General features: G+C 42.8%; 1 protein-coding gene across 9 annotated transcripts in view; it reads right to left on the bottom strand.

Annotated features, from left to right (window-relative positions):
- The window catches only part of EFCAB6 (EF-hand calcium binding domain 6), a 171,592-nt gene extending 154,238 nt beyond the window's left edge, over nucleotides 1-17,354 (bottom strand). For 5 of the 9 annotated variants that reach the window (XM_039512059.1, XM_039512061.1, XM_039512060.1 and 2 more), the window contains exons 1-2: nucleotides 17,165-17,270; nucleotides 2,845-2,991 (exon numbers count right to left, since the gene is read on the bottom strand). In XM_039512059.1, coding sequence (XP_039367993.1) covers nucleotides 2,845-2,986 — 142 coding nt within the window. In that variant the 5' untranslated portion in view covers nucleotides 2,987-2,991; nucleotides 17,165-17,270. Of the gene's footprint in view, nucleotides 1-2,844; nucleotides 2,992-4,149; nucleotides 4,166-14,995; nucleotides 15,091-17,164 lie in introns of those variants that run through there. The other 4 variants (XM_039512055.1, XM_039512058.1, XM_039512063.1 and 1 more) reach the window with 4 other exon arrangements.
- Nucleotides 17,355-17,922: the final 568 nt, after the last annotated feature.

The following is a 17,922-nucleotide window of genomic DNA, read 5'->3' as shown; positions in this document are numbered from 1 at the left end:
GTATAACTACTTCACTCAGGGGCGTGAAAAATCCACTCCCCTGAGCAACATAGTTATACCAGCCTAACCCCCCATGTAGACAGCTCTATGTCAGTGGGAGAGCTTCTCCTGTCAACATAGCCCCCGCCTCTTGGGGAGGTGAATTAACTATGCTGATGGGAGAAGCTCTCCCATGGGGGTAGGAGCATCTTCACTTAAAAACTACAGTGGCCCAGCTGCATCAGTGCGGCTGTCGATGCAGGGTTTTAAGTGTAGACCTGCTCTAAGTAATGAGCGAGCATGGGACTATGATGTGATTAAGACAGTCATTCTAGATCAGGTGGACTTATCCACAGAAAAGTTCCCTGCAAAAGTTTTGGGCCACTAGATGGACCTGGGGGAGGTTACAAGCCTAGGCATTTGCCCAAAAACTGACAGACTGAGCTACCAGCTGGTTGAGGCCAGACACTCAGATTGCAAGTGAGATCATGGATGCAGTAATTCTAAAACAGTTCCTGCAGAGCATCCCTGAGAACTCCTGGTTACGGGTCAAGCAGCATCTGCTGGTCACCCTAGATTCTGTGGTCAAGCTCACAGAAGAGTTTGTGGAGGTGGGTGTTCCTAGGAAAAAGGGTTGGCAGTTTAAGAGACCAGATCTTGGGAAGAGGGTTGGAGAAACCCAATCTGGAAAGGTCACAGAGAAGAAGAGGGAAGAACCTAGGGGGACTCCAGCTGGGACTCGGAGTATTGTCTGTTATCGGTGTGGACACCAAGGACACATAAAAAAAGACTGCCCTTATAGAGAATGTGGGTTTTCAGAATTCTGAGTTGGACAGGGACTCTTGGACATGGAAGGAAAAAGAAATTATCTATGGTTTCTGTAAAGGAGGGAAGAAGGTGTCAAAGGGGTCCAGTAGTATGGACGTACCCTTAGAGGGGTTGGAAAACACTAGACAAAGTAACACAAGCCGGGGGACAGTAAAGAAAAGGGAGGCCTCCTAAAGAAAGAGGCAGGGAAAGAAGAAAACACAGAATTAGCCTTGTGGAATAAGGAGAACCCAAACTTATTGACAGGGGTTTGGCAGTTATTGGAATCCCCCTCATCCGAAAATCAGGAGGACTCCAGGAGAGTAGTACCTCCACCCAAAGAATGGAGAGCCCATGGAAGGAGAAATTTTTCCACCAGAAAAGGGGGAAAGGTGTGACAGAGTGCTGAGAACCAGCAGCTGAATCAGCACTCTGGTCACTGTAAATCTAAATAGTTCCCCAGGAGAGGGCCTGATTAAAGGGTTTCTTGCACATATCATTAACAGTAATCAGTTCTGACAAAGGGAAGCTGAGCATACAAATTCACAGTGTGAAGCCACTGAAATCAATGGAGCTGTGTCAATTTATGCCAAGAGTGAATTTACCCCTGTGGCAAACCCAGGACAAATGGCTACAAAGGGAGGGGTAGTACTTAGTCCCAGGGGGTTAAAAGGCCTCTCCCAATCCACTGAGGAGAGATAACCAGGGGGAAATAAGGTTCAGCTGGAACAGGGGTTACCAGGGAACTAATTAGGTTCAGCTGGCTCCAACTGCTGGAGACCTTTTTAAACCCTCCCTGGCATGGAAGCAGGGGGGAGAGTGAGAGAAGCAGGGAAGCTGCCAGCAAGTTAGGTGCAGCAAGGCTCTGAATCTTTGCAGCAAGGAAGGCTGCACTCTGTCCCCAGAAGGGGAATAAACAAGCACAAGGGATTGACTGAGGGAAGGATTAGCCAGACCCTGTGCTACCTAGAAGGGTTTGCTTTGCCCAAGCCTGTGTCTCCAAGGCTAAAAAGGACTGAGCCTGCTGAGGAGAAGAAGGTACTTTGCCACACCCCTTAAACTAAAACTTTGTGGCAAGAAAGAAGGAAAAAAGGCATGAACTGTGAATCAGGAAGCCTTAAACACCAGTAACTCTCAATATTTAATTCTTGCAAATGAGATATTCACAACTATATTAGCAATTTTTATTTCATTAAAGTGACTCAGAAATCTTACTAGTATAAAATATGCATATGCTCTTTCAGGGGTAAGCATATGATAATTTCAAGTGAGTTCCTATAGGATAAGGGGGAAGGGATAGTTCAGTGGTTTGAGCATTAGCCTACTAAACCCAGCGCTGTGAGTTCAATCCTTGAGGAGGCCATTTAGGGAACTGGGGTGAAAATATGTCTGGGGATTGGTCCTGCTTTGAGTAGGGGGTTAGACTAGATGACCTGCTGAGGTCCCTTCCAACTCTGTGATACATACTCTCAATTGTAACAGGATGTACATCAAATCTCTTGACACTGTCAATAGTACGTACCCAGCAGCTTTAAGATCAAGGGCTAGATGGTTGCCCGGAGTAGTGGGGAGAAAGACCCTGTGCAACTGCAATAAACCTGCATGGACTGCTGGGATGGGGAATAAAGGCGAAGCTGTGCTCCTGACACCCTTTCCCTCCCTGCAAGTAAGTGGGTAGGGAGGGGATTGGATAGGATAAGAAAGGGCCATGGTTCCATCCTTCCTATGCATCAGCCAGTACAGCTGGATAGGTGCATCCTGTGTGAGTGTAGGGAATGGTCAGGGGGAGTGTGATGCGCCCTGTAAAAGGCTGTAGCAAATTACTCCCCAAAGAGGGGAACACTGGAGATATTGTGCATCAGACAACCCTCTGAGGCACAGTGCAGCTTGCTCCGGACTGTGTCAAACGGCACACTCTAGGCCTACATGAATAACAGAATTGAGGTGGCCGAGAAGGTGATGCCAGATTCAGGCTGCTTTTGGCTTGTGGACAATATGGGGATTTCAGTTTAAAATCCTGCTGCTTATAAAATCTAAAAGTCGACAATCTGTACGTACATGAGGCTGATTTAATTGAGCTTTGCCTGCTTCTGCATGATGATGCTCTGCCTGGTGTAGACTGTGGTCTTGCAGTAAATATGATTCCATGAGAGCAGGGGCGTAATCCACTGAAGTCTTCTGCACTCACCACTCTGGCCATGGTACCTTGGGAATTTAAAAACACAATTATGATGCTACTTTAGAACCTAAGACACAAAAGGAAGCAATCTGACTGTGGCAGTATGAAGAAGCATAAAAGTTGACTTAATTAAAAGAGGCCCAAGTTGCTGATGAAGATTCTGACTGACAAAGAACCAAATCTGACCACACAGATGTGGGGCTCTTTTAAACTGTCCATTGGAAGTTAAATAAAGTTCATCCTATGTAGGCACTTTCAAATCTGTGTTTCAGAGCAGAAGATATAAACAGACTAAATCATGCCGTAAGTAATAAATAATTAGCTATCTGATTTTTGTAAATGGCATTAAGCTATCTTGAAGGTTATGTTTATTAAAAGACTTTAAAAATAAAAACATTTGCTTGATTCTTTTTAGCTCTTTTCTAGACCATCCCCACCATGTCCCAGATAGCAAACAATTGTCCAGACTGTACAAAAGCAATTTTTGGCTGGTATCCTGCCTCTACAGCCATCAATAAAAGAAAAATTAGCCCCAAGCAAAACGTTGCTTCTTTCTTCACCCTTCAGGTGGAAAATTTCTTCTGCATTTGCTTCAAGGCCTAACGTCACCACCTGAGCAACCAAATGTCTGACGTACTTCCAGCAGCCACCATGAAATCTCCACTCCTTTAAACTGTAGATAGGTAGGGTCTGGTTCCCAAGAGGTCATGGAGCTCAATAAACACATCCCTAAACTGCAAGATCTATTTTGCCACAAATACTAGCAGCCAATTAATGTACTTGGAGCAAACAAATGTGAACCTACTTTAGAACTGCCAACTTTGGTTGGACAAATTCCTGGAGATATCATCACATGACATAATCTTTAATTCCTGGAGACTCCCGGACAATCCTGGATGGCTGGCAACCCTAACCCACTCATATTTCTGTTTCAGGCACCATCAAGACATACCTCTGGCTTGTGGGATATGATGATAAAAAGAGTATGACAGCTATCTGTAGTCTGCCTAAGACAGAGGGAAATTTTTGTACCCAGAAACACTGCTCTGCCCTTTTGCCTTGTTACCATAAATATATATCAATCGATTTGCTAGCAAATGGACTGTTCAAACAACTGTGGCAGAAATAACTGTATGTGCTACTATCTAGGTTCAGACAAAGAAGTAGTAACTATTGGCACAAACCTGTTCCCAGCTAAGTCAATGGCAAAACTTCCTTTGACTTCAGTAGACCAGGATCAAGCCCTATGTTAGTCCAGCAGAAAACAAAAACAAATAACCTCTTAATCTGAGGTCCTGATTCACTTCTCACTTTCACCAGTTTTATATCTGCATAGCTCCAACAAATAAGTCAGGAATAATTCAATTGAGTTCAATGGAATAACTCCTTGGAGCTATTCCTGATTTAATGGAGTTCTTCCTGGTTTATATTGGTGCATATGATCAGATTCACTGAGGATTTTTTAAATACACTATCAATAACCTCCGGGGCAGATCCTCAGCTGGTGTAGATCAGCGTAGATCCATTGACTCTGATTACTTCAGTGGAGCTACAGCAATTTACATCAACTGAGAATCTTGCCCTCTATTTGTTTCAATTTAAATATATTTATTGGCATAACAATGTATATGAATGTGTTCCCTAAGTCCATACATCAAGTTTCTGTGTAATGGGTACATTTCACAGTGGTCATGGGATAGATGGGTTTTACACAACAGTGCCATTTTGTATTCTGTTTCCGGTTTGGAGGCAGATTGCAGAAACAGCTTGATGATATGTGGCAGTCTTTTTCTTTTCTCCCAAATACAAATTGATTTCCTGGCTTTTTAGGTTGTTGTATTGCTGATACTTCTTCAGACTATCTTTTTTGTACTTATTATATTGTGTATGGTGAGATAGAAAACGTCTTGGCTGCATTTTCTCTGTTTTTAAAAATCCCAGTCTTCTTATAATATCTAATTCAAAGGAAGGGGATCAGAGTCCTGTATACTTATTTACCCATTGTTTTATCCTCCCTCTTGCTTGCTTGATAGAGCCTTTTGTCACTGTAATTGACAAAGAACAAGTAAGGACACAAACTACACCTCTACCCCAATATAATGCAACCCAATATAACACAAATTTGGCTATAACGCAGTAAAGCAGTGCTCCGGAGGGGCGGGGCTGCGCACTCCAGCAGATCAAAGCAAGTTCGATATAACGCAGTTTCACCTGTAACGCGGTAAGATTTTTTGGCTCCCGAGGACAGTGTTATATCGGGGTAGAGGTGTACATCTCATACCTGAGGTTTACACAATCTTTCTTTGCTTATCTGCATCTCTGAATTTAATCATAAAGTCTTGAATTAACATACTGCTACTCTATATCTGTTACCCCACCTCATTCTCTTTCCATGACTTGATGGGAAAAGGTTGATTCTTGAAAGCTTGCATATTTAAAGCTGGATTCTGCTTTATCGTTATGCTGGGTGAACCGAAGTGAGAGTTTAAGAACCATTTTCCCAACATTGTGAGGCCCTGAAAAAGCCAGGGAAAATGGTAGCTCTGGCTCTTTGCATAATGCAGCAGCAGCACCTTTCCTACTCCTAGTAGGGGAACATAGCACTCCAAGGAAAAAGGCCTACTGCAATAATTCAGCAACGGTATTAAGGTCATGCCTGGGAAACAAGAACAGTGTGAGGGGCTGTCTGGCTGTGGCCTGAGTTTGGAGAGGGGCTGGCTGGGCTGGAGTCAGGCTTAGTGCTGGTGTTTGGCTGATGGTAGTGAGGCTGGAGTGCAGAAGCAGGCTGGATGGAGGACTGTGGCAAGTCCTGTCCCCCTCCTCCCAGCTGAAAGGTGACTGAACACTGAAACTGACAATGGAAGCAAGGAGGGGAAAGAGAAAGTTGTCTTGGAGCATGAAGGAAAAGCAGCAGGGGATGAGGAATGGTCTCAGATCAGGAAAAAGGGGGACGGGGGGAAAGACCAGCTATATCAGGATTTGACGAAGGAATGCATAGAAATGAAAAACAAAAACAGGGCAAAAGTCAGCATTTCATAACTGTCGAATCAGTGCCAGAAGATGTGAAAATAGGAAATATTAACCCTCTGAAAATGTTGGAATCGCTAAAGTAAAGTGATGGTGCAGATCTATTGATAGAATGTACACATGAGGAGCAAGGTGAAAAACTTCTTAAAACTACAGCCTTAGGGAAAATGGAAGTTACTTGTGAATTGCCCCTATTCCTGATAGAAGCTAGAGGGGCTATGTATGGAGTGCCAATAAGATTCTCTGTGGATGACAGTAAGAAGAATATAGATGAAGATAAAGTATTGTTTGTTAAACAGCTACTTATAGAAGAGAGGGAGAAAACTAGCCATCTATGGTGGTAGACATATCACTTAAAAGTGGGACACTTCTGGATAGGATCCAAATAGGGTATCAATTCTTTCTGGGTTAAACCATATATTCCCTGTTCTGCCACCCTCCTGTGAGCGCTGTAATTGTCAAAGGTTTGGACACGTGGCAGTCATTTGTAAAGGAACAATGAGGAGCAGTAAATGTGGAGGAAATCACTCACGTGAGAACTGTGTAGAAGGAACAGAACCTAAATGCAGCAATTGTCGGGGGGGAAGCACAGTGCAACATATAAATGACATGCAGCAGCAGAACAAGCTACAGAAATACAAAAGATTAAAATAATTAAAAAAACATCATATATGGAGACTATCAAAAGGTACCCACTGAAGAAAATAGAAAAATATTCAAGATGTATGGGGGCAGCAGAACATATCTCTGGTCAGGGAGGAGAATATGAGAGGAATGGGAGATGATGCATTACTTGTAGGTAAAGAGAAGTTTATAGTGTTCATTACAGAAATAATTGACTGCAGCTTGCAGATAGGGGAAAAAAATGAAAGGATTAAAATCATAGCTAAAGCAGAAAAATATCTAAAAATAGACAACCTCTTGATACCTTGAACCTCTTGATAGACTGCATTCATGTGATTTTACATGAAGGCAATAATACAGCTTAAATAACAAGGTCATAACTATCCTTAGTTTAATATAGTTTAATAATGCAGGGACAGGAATTTAAGAAAGCCATCACTGAAATGGGAAAAAAAGCCTGATATGTATGTATGCAAGAAACATGGCTAATAAGTAAATTTGAGTCAATTTACAAGGATCTGATCTCCAGAGGGATCGAGAGGCTACCAGAGAAGGGGAGGAGGGTTTCCTGTATATTTACAAATGAGGGACTCGGTTACATAGAAATGAATGTGCAGAAACTAAATTTTGAATATAATGCTATTGAGATTCCCATGTAGAACAAAAATTCTTATATACAGATTGATGTTTCTAATCCATGTAAAAATTAGTTATTTTAGAATTAGAAAAACTAGTTAATGTCAAAAACCCAATCATAATTTGCAGAGAATTTATTAGTCATAATGAGCTACAAAGAAGTAAGAAAACTGAGCTAAATGTTAAATGCGCAGAACAATTTAGTGGTTTGCATAACCTGCAAATATTGAATACAGGAGCACTACTAGATTTGATTCAGTGAATGGATACTTTTCTGTTTTGGATTTGTTAATTGCAACAAATAATATAGCCAGTAAATGCAACTGGAAATTCATAAAGACGACAGAACTGGAAGTGATCACTTCCCTATGCTTATTGAGTACCAAGGCCGAGGAAATGTCAAAAACACAGAAAGAGTTCCTAGATGGAATTTTCAAAAAGCTGACTGGGGCCTTTTCAAGATTGAATGTGATGAATATTTATGTAGTAACTGTACAAGTGACAACCTAGGAGAATTCTACAACAACGTAATAAAAGGAATTACAACAGAAGCTGATCTGGCCATCTATAAAACATCAAATTGCCCCTGACTTAGAAATCCAGTTCCCTGGTGGAATGAAGTTTGCAAATTAGCAATTAAGGAAACAAATAAGGCTTACAAGCAAGCAAAAACACACAATGACTGGCAAAGACTTAACAAATTATAAATAAATTGTAAGGCAGTGGCACAAAGGATTGTCAAAAAGGGAAAAAAAGAAAGTTGGAGTAATTTCTGTGGGAAATTGAACAAAGATTTAAAGCTTTCAAAAACAGATAAGTAAATGCAAAGAATGAATGGAATTTGAAGTAAAAGTAAATGTATACCTGGTTTTATTGTAAACAGTTAAATTGAGGTCTCAAGCTTAGAAAAGGAAGGCAGACATTTTAGCAAAAGAATTCCAAAAGGTCAGTAACGATACAAATCAAAACAATGAGTTTCATGAGAAAAAAGTAAGTTTATTGAAGAAAACTATGAACTATTAAATGGCTGGAGAGAATATACTGATGACGTGCTAAACAAAAAATTTAGTATGCAAGACCTTATTGTAGTCATTAGAAAAATGAAAAATGCAGCTCCAGGCAAAGATAATATAAGTAATGAAATGCTTCAATACTTGTCAGAAGGGAGTCCAAAGATTCTATTGAGGTTATATAATGGTATATGGGAGAAAGGACTTTGAACAGAATGAAACAAGCATTGGTGATACCAATTAGGTAACCAAGCAAGGTAGTGGAAATGATATTGTAACTGAGGTACAATGTGGTTTCAGAAAAGGAAGGTGCACAGTTGACCATAGAGTGAGACTGGAAATGGAGGTACAAAAAAGCATAAGGACTAAAATCTTCATGATAACAGTCTTTGGGGAAAGTGAAAGAGCATATGATATGCTATGGAGGGAAGGCCTCCTGTACAAACTAGCCAAAACTGGAATAAAAGGGAGAATTTTTTGGTGGCTAAGGGACTTTAAGTGAAAGAGCTATACAGGTCAAAGTGGTAACAAATTTATCAAATACCTACAAGCTTACAAATGGAACTCCACAAGGGAGTTTTATCCCCTCTACTTTTTTTTCCATTATGATAAAGGACCTCCCAGAAAGTGTACAGATGGAAATAGGTATTTCCCTTTTCACAGATGATTGTACTATATGGACTAAGCACAAAAGACTTAAAGTAGTCATGGAAAAGACAAATGAGGCACTGTAGAGAATTTCCAAGTGGGGAAATGAGTGAGGATTTAAATTCTCTCTTGCAAAAACTAAGGGTATTTCTACTCTGCAATTAAACACCCATGGGTGACCCATGTCAGCTGACTCGGGCTCGCAGGGCTCAGGTTATACGGCTATAAAATTGCAGTGTAGACATTTGGGCTTGGGCTGGAGCCCAAGCTCTGGGATCCCGCAAGGAAGGGAAGGTCTCAGAGCCTAGGCTCCAGTCCAAGCCCAAACAGCTACACTGCAGTTTCACAGCCCCACAGCCAGAGCTCCATGAGCCCAAGTCAGCTGACATGGGCCAGGGGCGGGTGTTTAACTACAGTGTAAACATACCCTGTGGGATTGGGTTTCATCAGAAAGAAAATTAGGGATGGCTGAGACTTATTTCTTTATGGTGAAAAAATGTAGATAGTTCAAAAGATTATGTTCCTAGAACTAGTGTGCAATAATAAAATTCACTAGGGAAGGTCACATAGATGGTATACAAAAGTGGAAATGTAGGATGAATGTACTTAAAAGTGTACTTGGAAACAAATGGGGTGCAGATAGAAGGTTTTGATGATAATGTATAGAGCACTGATACATTTAGATTACAGATCCCAAGCTTTGGAATCAGCCTCAAATGCAGGCCCAAGCTCTGGGACTGGCGTGTGGTACAATGATAACAACAACAGTGTGTGCTCTGCAAATAGCCACTGGAGAAGCATCTATAAATTGAAGGATGAAACTATTAGAGCTAACCTTTTGGGCAAAGGTAAAAGGGAATCAGGAAAACAAAAGTACACAACAGATTTATAAGGATTTCTGGGAGTTTAGTAGACAAAATTATATGGATTGTCACAGACTTTCTCATACTATCAGGGTCAAAAACTGGGTAAAGGAGATATATTAAAAAGAAAAATTGAGAGAACTAAACATTTTTAGTCATGGGAAAGCAAACTACAGCTTGGCAGTGATTCCCCCATTTGTGGATTTGGAACTGTGAAAAAACTGAGGGAAGGGGAAAAAAATAAATTATGACTACGGCTGTCAAGTGATTAAAAAAATTAATCGTGATTAATCGCACTGTTAACAATAATAGAATACAGTACCAGTTATTTAAAGATTTTGGATGTTTTCTACATTTTCAAATATATTGATTTCAATTACAAACAGAATACAAAGTATACAGTGCTCGCTTTATTTTTTATTACAAATATTTGCACTGTAAAAAACAAAAGAAATAGTATTTTTCAATTCACCTAATACAAGTACTGTAGTGCAATCTCTTTATCATGAAAGTTGAAGTTACACATGTAGAATTCTGTACAAAAAAACCTGCATTCAAAAATAAAACAATGTGAAATTTTAGAACCTGCAAGTCCACTCAGTTTACTTCTTGTTCAGCCAATTGCTCAGACAAACAAGTTTGTTTATATTTTCAAGAGATAATCCTAGAATCATAGAATATCAGGGTTGGAAGGGACCTCAGGAGTTCATCTAGTCCAACCCCCTGCTCAAAGACGGACCAATTCCCAACTAAATCATCCCAGCCAGGGCTTTGTCAAGCCTGACCTTAAAAACCTCTAAGGAAGGACATTCCACCACCTCCCTAGGTAATCCATCCCAGTGCTTCACCACTCTCCTAGTGAAAAAGTTTTTCCTAATATCCAACCTAAACCTCCCACACTGCAACTTGAGACCATTACTCCTTGTTCTGTCATCTGCTACCACTGAAAACAGTCTAGATCCATCCTCTTTGGAACCCCCTTTCAGGTAGTTGAAAGCAGCTATCAAATCCCCCCTCATTCTTCTCTTCTGCAGACTAAACAATCCCAGTTCCCTCAGCCTCTCCTCATAAGTCATGTGCTCCAGCCTCCTAATCATTTTTGTTGCCCTCCGCTGGTCCACTGGACTCTTTCCAATTTTTCCACATCCTTCTTGTAACAGGGCCCAAAACTGGACACAGTACTCCAGATGAGGCCTCACCAATGTCGAATAGAGGGGAATGTTCACATCCCTCGATCTGCTGGCAATGCCCCTACTTATACAGCCCAAAATGCCGTTAGCCTTCTTGGCAACAAGGGCACACTGTTGACTCATATCCAGCTTCTCGTTCACTGTAACCCCTATTTCCTTTTCTGCAGAACTGCTTCCTAGCCATTCGGTCCCTAGTCTGTAACAGTGAATGGGATTCTTCCATCCTAAGTCCAGGATGCTGCCTGCTTCTTGTTTACAAAGTCACCTGAAAGTGAGAGCAGGCATTCTCATGGCACTGTTGTAGCCAGCATCGCAAGATATTTACGTGCCAAATGCGCTAAAGATTCATATTCATATTTACAGCATTATCGCCTGTAAATGTAAACAAACTTGCTTTTCTTCGCAATTGGCTGAACAAGAAGTAGGACTGAGTGGACTTGTAGGCTCTGAAGTTTTATATTGTTTTTTGAGTGCAGTTTTGTCACACACAAAAATCTACATTTGTAAGTTGCACTTTCATGACAGAGATTGCACTACAGTACTTGTATGAGGTGAATTGAAAAATACTATTTTTGTTTATCATTTTTACAGTGCAAATATTTGTCAGAAAAAATAATATACACTTTGATTTCAATTACAATACAGAATACAATACATATGAAAATGTAGAAAAACATCCAAAATATTTAATACATTTCAATTGGTATTCTATTGTTTAACAGTGCTATCAAAACTGCGATAAATTGTGATTAATTTTTTGAGTTAATTGCGTGAGTTAACTGCAATTAATCGACGGCCCTAATTATGACCAAAGACATGTCTGAATTTATTTAGAAAAATGCGAACAGCTTTGTCAAGTCTATACAGATGGGTCAAAAGATGATAGCACAGGTAGATGGGAACAGCATTTTATATTCCTAGGAATTCAGAAATCTAAAAAGCTATTGAATTATGTGACTGTTCTGATGGCTGAACTAATGGGGATAATATTGGCACTAACCTGGATTTGAGATGTACATCTGGCTGCAGTTGTAATTTTATCTGATTCCTTGTCTGGCATTATGATCATTAGAACAGGGACTTGGGAAAGCATAATCAGTGAAATAATGTTCCTAACTACAGAAATAATGCAACCAGGTATCTGCGTAACAATAGCAATGAATTATGACGCATACTGGAATACCTGGAAATGAAATGGATGACAAAGCAACAAAACAAGCTCGAAAAAATACCCTTTTAAAGTGTGGTAACAACGGAGCTTGCGAAGGAATGGCAAGAACTATGAACCAAGGAAATAAAAGAACCAAGGTCTTATGAAGTATGCTCAAAAATCAAAGATAATACTATACTCCACAGTCATGCTAGAAAAATTGAAGTAGTCATTTACAGAGTGCGTTAACAGTTCATTGCACCGTAAATGATAAGTTAAACTTATTAAAAAGATATAAAGATGGGCTGTGTAATGTGTTCCGAACCAAAGAAGCTGTTGATCATGTTCTATGCCATTGTGGACAATATTCTATGGAAAGAACTTTTCTTTATGAACAACTGAGTTGGCTTGGAATCAAAAATTTTTCCCTAAAGGGACTGGAGAGAATGTCAGAAAAATGGAAGAGTGCAAAAAAAAAGCCTGGCTGTGTTTCTTTCAGGATGCTAGACTGAGTGAAAGGATATTTTTAAAAAAACACTTGGCTAAAATTAAACAAGAAAGTGGCAATCATAGCCTCATATGATGAGGCTGCTGCACCAAAAAACAATCAAACACAAAGAACAGAGTGGGATCAGAAATCAGTTAATCTTGTAATTAGACTTAACTGATGGACAAAATAATGAGCAGATGGGCTATACTATCCATCACTCCCTTTTGGGGTCCTCAAAAAGAGACTTTGAAAGGAAATTTGATGGACGAACAGACTGAGGTTACTGCGATGCTGGTTGACTGAAAGATTAGAGAAGGGAAAGGAGCAAGCTTCACCATCATGGCTGCCACCCCCACTGTCTCCTAGGACCCCAGACCTTCTTTATCCTAATCCTAACAGATATCCTGACCAGACTGAGTTGGAGAGAGGGACCCAGATAACACTGCCATCTCCACTGGCTCCAGCTGAATCCCAGGTATCATCTAGAATGTGAGACTTAATATGTTCCCCCCACCCGCTATGTTTCTTTTCCCTTCCCTATCTTATTTCTTCTCTTTCCTATCTCTCTCCTCTTTCCTTCTGTCTGATAAGAGTCTGGCTTAGCCAGCCAAGACTATACATTTTGCAACACTGCTGTAAGCCTGTGACCAGGAAGAGGCAGCAAAAAGCAAAGCCCTAGACAGCCTGATGGTGGTACAAGTTTGTTAGGTCTCAGAGTGGCTGACAAGACCATGTGTTGTGCCTGTGTTTTTCCAGTTGTGAGGTTCCAAGTGAGAGTCAACACCAGAAACAGAAGCTATATTTTTTTCAGTCTTTGCTGTTCTTTTCTTTCATCTCTGTATATGTTTGCTTTGTTTTGTCTTCTAGTAAGTGGAGTCGGACTTTAACAAACAACAACAGCTCCACCCATATCAACTAGCTTCTACTCTTTTCCCCAAAAGGACACTAGTTATCATCTCAGAGACTGTCAGACAAGGGATTTTTTTCCTTCTAAAAATTCTCTCGATCTAAAGAAAAGGGGAACAGGGGATAATGTTAAAATGAAAGCCTTATTTAATGTTTTACAGTTCAGCTGTTTTTTCCTTTAGCTTTAATAAAGGATTAAAAGATTTTTTAAAAGCATGTTTGCCATGATACTAAGCAGACTAAAGTCTCTGTATACCAAACCCCAAATCTTGTTTAAAACTGTTTAATATTGAACAGTAATTGAAATACATTAACACCTTTTATTCTTTGGGCCTACAAATTCCAGCTAAAGTAATACAACAAATCTTCCCAGGGACAGAATGGACAGTTGTGGAATAACCTACACATTGGGAAAGTTTCTTCCTAATCCAGGGCAACTAGAAGATGTTTTATTCCTTGAGTATGAGGGTTTATATCCATTTGTAAAAAAAATAATTTTCAGTCCTATCCAATGCAATTGTGGATGCTCTCATTAGCCATATAAATGTCTAATTTTTTTTTCAGTCCTGCTAAACTCTTGGAGCCAGATCCTCAGCCCCAGTGGTGGGGAAGCAGGCAGCTAAACGCTACCTTTCCTTCCTGCTTTGCTCAACTGTTACTCCTGGGGAAAATCTGCACCAAAAAATTGAAACATTCTGCACCAAAAAATTCAGCACACAATATTTTAAAATTCTGCAAAAATGTGCATATTTTATGTGTCAAAATAACAAAATATAGATCCTGCCAGTTTCACTTACTTTGGTAATTTATTTCAAAATACCTGTCAGCAAGTATGTTTGTTACAATATAGACAACAAAAAAGATTCAGGAAATGTTTTTTGACAGATAGATTCCTTAGTAGGCATATTAATACAGAATGTTGAGTAATAATTCATTTAAACACAATACAGAAATGTATTTTCTGCACCACTCAGAAGCAGTGCAAAGGCTTGGAGTAGTCAGAGGTAATGGACGAGCTGAGGGAAAGGGAAGGAATTGCTGGGGGTAAAGCTGGAGGGCTGTTGGGTGTGGATGGGAGAAGTATAAAACAGGTTGTGTGTGTGGGTGGAGGGGGGTTGCTAGAGAGCCTTCCTCATGGAGACCTTGGCTGATCCCTAGCCTCTCCCATTCAGTCAGGCATATCTGCCCCTGTCCCCATGTGTCCCTGCATTCTCCCTCCCCCTTATCCCCATGTGTCCCTGCAGCCCCACTCAACCATCCCTCTTCCCTGTCCCCATGTGTCCCTGCACCCTCTGCCTCCTGTCCCTGTGTGGCAAAGTACTCCCACTCCCATTCAACCCCTGGCTCAGTGCTGTCATCCCACTAGCTCCTGTGCCCACAGCCCACTCTGTCCTCCCCCCCGACTAGCCCTTCTCAAACCCCCCAGCAGCCCTGTGTGCCTTGCACTGTCCGTCCTCGCCCCTCCGCATATCCCATACCTCCTTACCTGGCCCCGCAGGGCAAGGTGCTGTGAGGAAGGCAACCACTGTCCCCTCCCCACCAGTGAGCTGGCTGCCCTCTCCTCTGCTGCTGCAGTAGCTCCTGGTGGGCGAAAGGTAAAATTTCAGCATCTATTCACAGAATCTATTTTCTGAGGGGGAAAAAAATCTGTGGGGGACATAAATTATGCCTTTGCACATTGGTGCTGAATTCCCCCAGGAGTAAACTATTGAGTTTAAACTCAGCACAACTCAGGATCTGGCACTGGGCCTTAATGATATCTAGTGAAAATTAATTCCACAGGCAATTATATGTTGTGCATAGAAAGGATTTCCTTTTATCATTTTTAAAATTTGCTGCCTTTTAATTTCATATTCATGTTTAGGCTCCAAGAGTACAAACAGCTAAGTGCATGCTAACTTTAGTTCATCCGAGAAATCAATGGGCCTGCTCATATACTTAAAGTGTTTGCAGAATTAAAGCATTAGGCACCTGAATAAGAGGCCAGAAGTCCATGCCAGATGTCTCTTTTCTTGTTATAATTAAAGAACAAAAGTGCAAAAAAATCGCTGATATAATTATATAACTACAATCCATTTTAACCTACTAAAAGCTGTTTTCCTTTCCGAAAACATCCCCGATCCAGCACTCCTTGCTTGGTGCAGGGTCTGGGAGGGAGTAAGGTTGTGGGAGGGAGCTCGATGTGGGAGGGAGCCCACTCAATGATGCATGTCATTGTGCGGGCTCCAGCCAGGCAGCTCTTACTTCAGGTGGCTCCGTCGGTGGCACAATGGGGCTAAGGCAGGCTCTCAGAAGCAGCCGCCATGTCCAGCCCCTAGGCGGAGCAGCCCAAGGCTCTGCGCGGTGTGTGCTGCCTGCGCCCACAGGTGCCACCCCCACAGCTCCCATTGACCATGGTGCCCGGCCAATGGGAGCTGTGGAGCCAGCACTGGGGGGCGGGAGCAGCGCATGGAGCTTCTTTGATCACCCCTGTTCCTAGGGGTCACAGGGACATGCCAGGAGCTTCACAGAGCCGAGCGGATTTCTAGCAACCTGGCGAGCCAGTGCTCGCAGTGGAGTCCAGCCTCATGGCAGGACACCAAAGCTTGGGGCTTCCAGCCTGTGGCACTGAGACTTTCTGCGGGCCGGATGAAATTAAGCAGCCCATGGGCTGTAGGTTTCCCACGCCTGTCTTAAAAGGCACAGGCATCCCAATGCCTAGTCACCGCAACTCCTCTCTGTCTGATGTAACCTACTGAGGTGCTGCAGAGACGTGATTCAGTGAAATATTTTACATATACCTCCTCAGAAACAAAGATTCCCTTATCATTGTGTCTGACTGCATAAAGTCTCATAGCAGTTCACAAAATTGCCTTATCTGTTGCTTGGATCTTAGCACTTCATCGTGTACCTTTGTTATTGTGTAGATGCATGTCATTGTGCTATTTAATTTACATTTCAATAAATATTAATTGAAAATATGTATAAGTAAGTACTTGCTAGTAGTTTTAGCAATGACATCTGTGTTTCTAGTATTGCACTTGCTTTTTTTTTTTTACTGTGGTTTCTAATTTGGAATTTTTAATTCCAACTTTTTCTTCTTGTTTTCAGAGCAGAAGTTTATTCTCTCGGATCATCTGACTGCCAGTCTGACTGAATTTCTGGCCTGGTCTCAAAACTTTGTTTTCATTCAGTCCACTAACGGTGATTGCCTTTTGCAAGTGTTATTTTGCCTCTCAAGCTAGCCTTTAGTGTTTTTCCGCATGGCATTAGGACATGTCAGCAAATCAGAACAGCCTTATGTATCGGTAACCGCTACTGGTTACAATTTGCTACCCCGGATCCAGGAGCAGGTTAGGCGAGGCAGCAGTTTAATGTCAGTAACTGCTCCTGGGAGCAAACGAAGACCGAGAGCAGGTTTGCACGCTGCACTGGCGGCACAGCCCTGGGCAGCCCAGAGTCCCCTCCAGCGTTGTGTCCTTGCTCCAGTCTCACCACAGACCGGCCCCGCTTCCCTGGAACCGCTTTTGGAGCGTCCCGGCAACAGCCCAGGGCTGGGGCTCCGGAACCTCCCCCCGCCCCGTCATCACCCACCCACCCACCTCCCGGCTCCAGCAGCTCTTGGGGTCTCCCCCCCGCCCCTTGCAGGGGCGCCGCTCCCCCGGGCGTGAGTTACCTGCTCGGCCTGCGCCGCTCGCCCCGCGGTGGGCTGGGGGGGGGGGGAACTTTCCGCTCCCCCCAAACTTCTCTGCTGCTCTCACCTGTTTCTAAGACGCTGTTGCTGTAGCAACGAGTTTCGCTTCTGATTGGCCGGGAGGCCGGGGCTACATGGCAACCGTAAGCCAGGCGCCTATTGGCTGCCCGCTTGGAAGACGGCGACGGGGACTCCGCAGGTTCAGTGCACACGAGGCAGCCGGGGGCGGGGGTTGCGCACTTGGGGCGGTGTCGCGGCGCGTGGGGTGGGGCTCCCCGGCCCTCGAGTGCGCATGGCTGGAAAGACACCCCCCGCCCCCTCCCCGTGTGTCCCTGGGGGGAGCGCTGGCGGCGAGGGGATCCCGGGGCTCCGGCTCTAGGTGCCTCTGGCAGTGCCAGGGGGCCGGGCCGACCCGTCTGCTGCCGTCTAACCCGATGCAGGGGGCGTCGCAGAAATGCAAGGGAAAAAAAAACCCCAGTGCAAGTGAGGGGGCGGTGGGGACACGCTTCAAAATGAATCCAGTCTGACCGAGGGACGCTAGAGAGGTGTGGCACGTGTGGGCCGTATCCGGCATTGAGCCTGATTTCAATCAGCCCTGCTGTGCATAGCTGCTGGAAGTGGGGGTGCTGCAGCACCCGCTCGTTTGAAGTAGTTTCCATTAGATACAGGGTTTACAGTTTGGTTCAATGGCGTTCAGCATCCCCCATTATACAAATTGTTCCAGTGCCTCCGCCCACCCC

Source organism: Mauremys reevesii, linkage group 1 (genome assembly GCF_016161935.1).
Source record: "Mauremys reevesii isolate NIE-2019 linkage group 1, ASM1616193v1, whole genome shotgun sequence".
Taxonomy (NCBI): Eukaryota; Metazoa; Chordata; order Testudines; family Geoemydidae; genus Mauremys; species Mauremys reevesii.
Note: the sequence above shows the minus strand (reverse complement) of the source record. Positions and strands in the feature narration are given on the sequence as shown.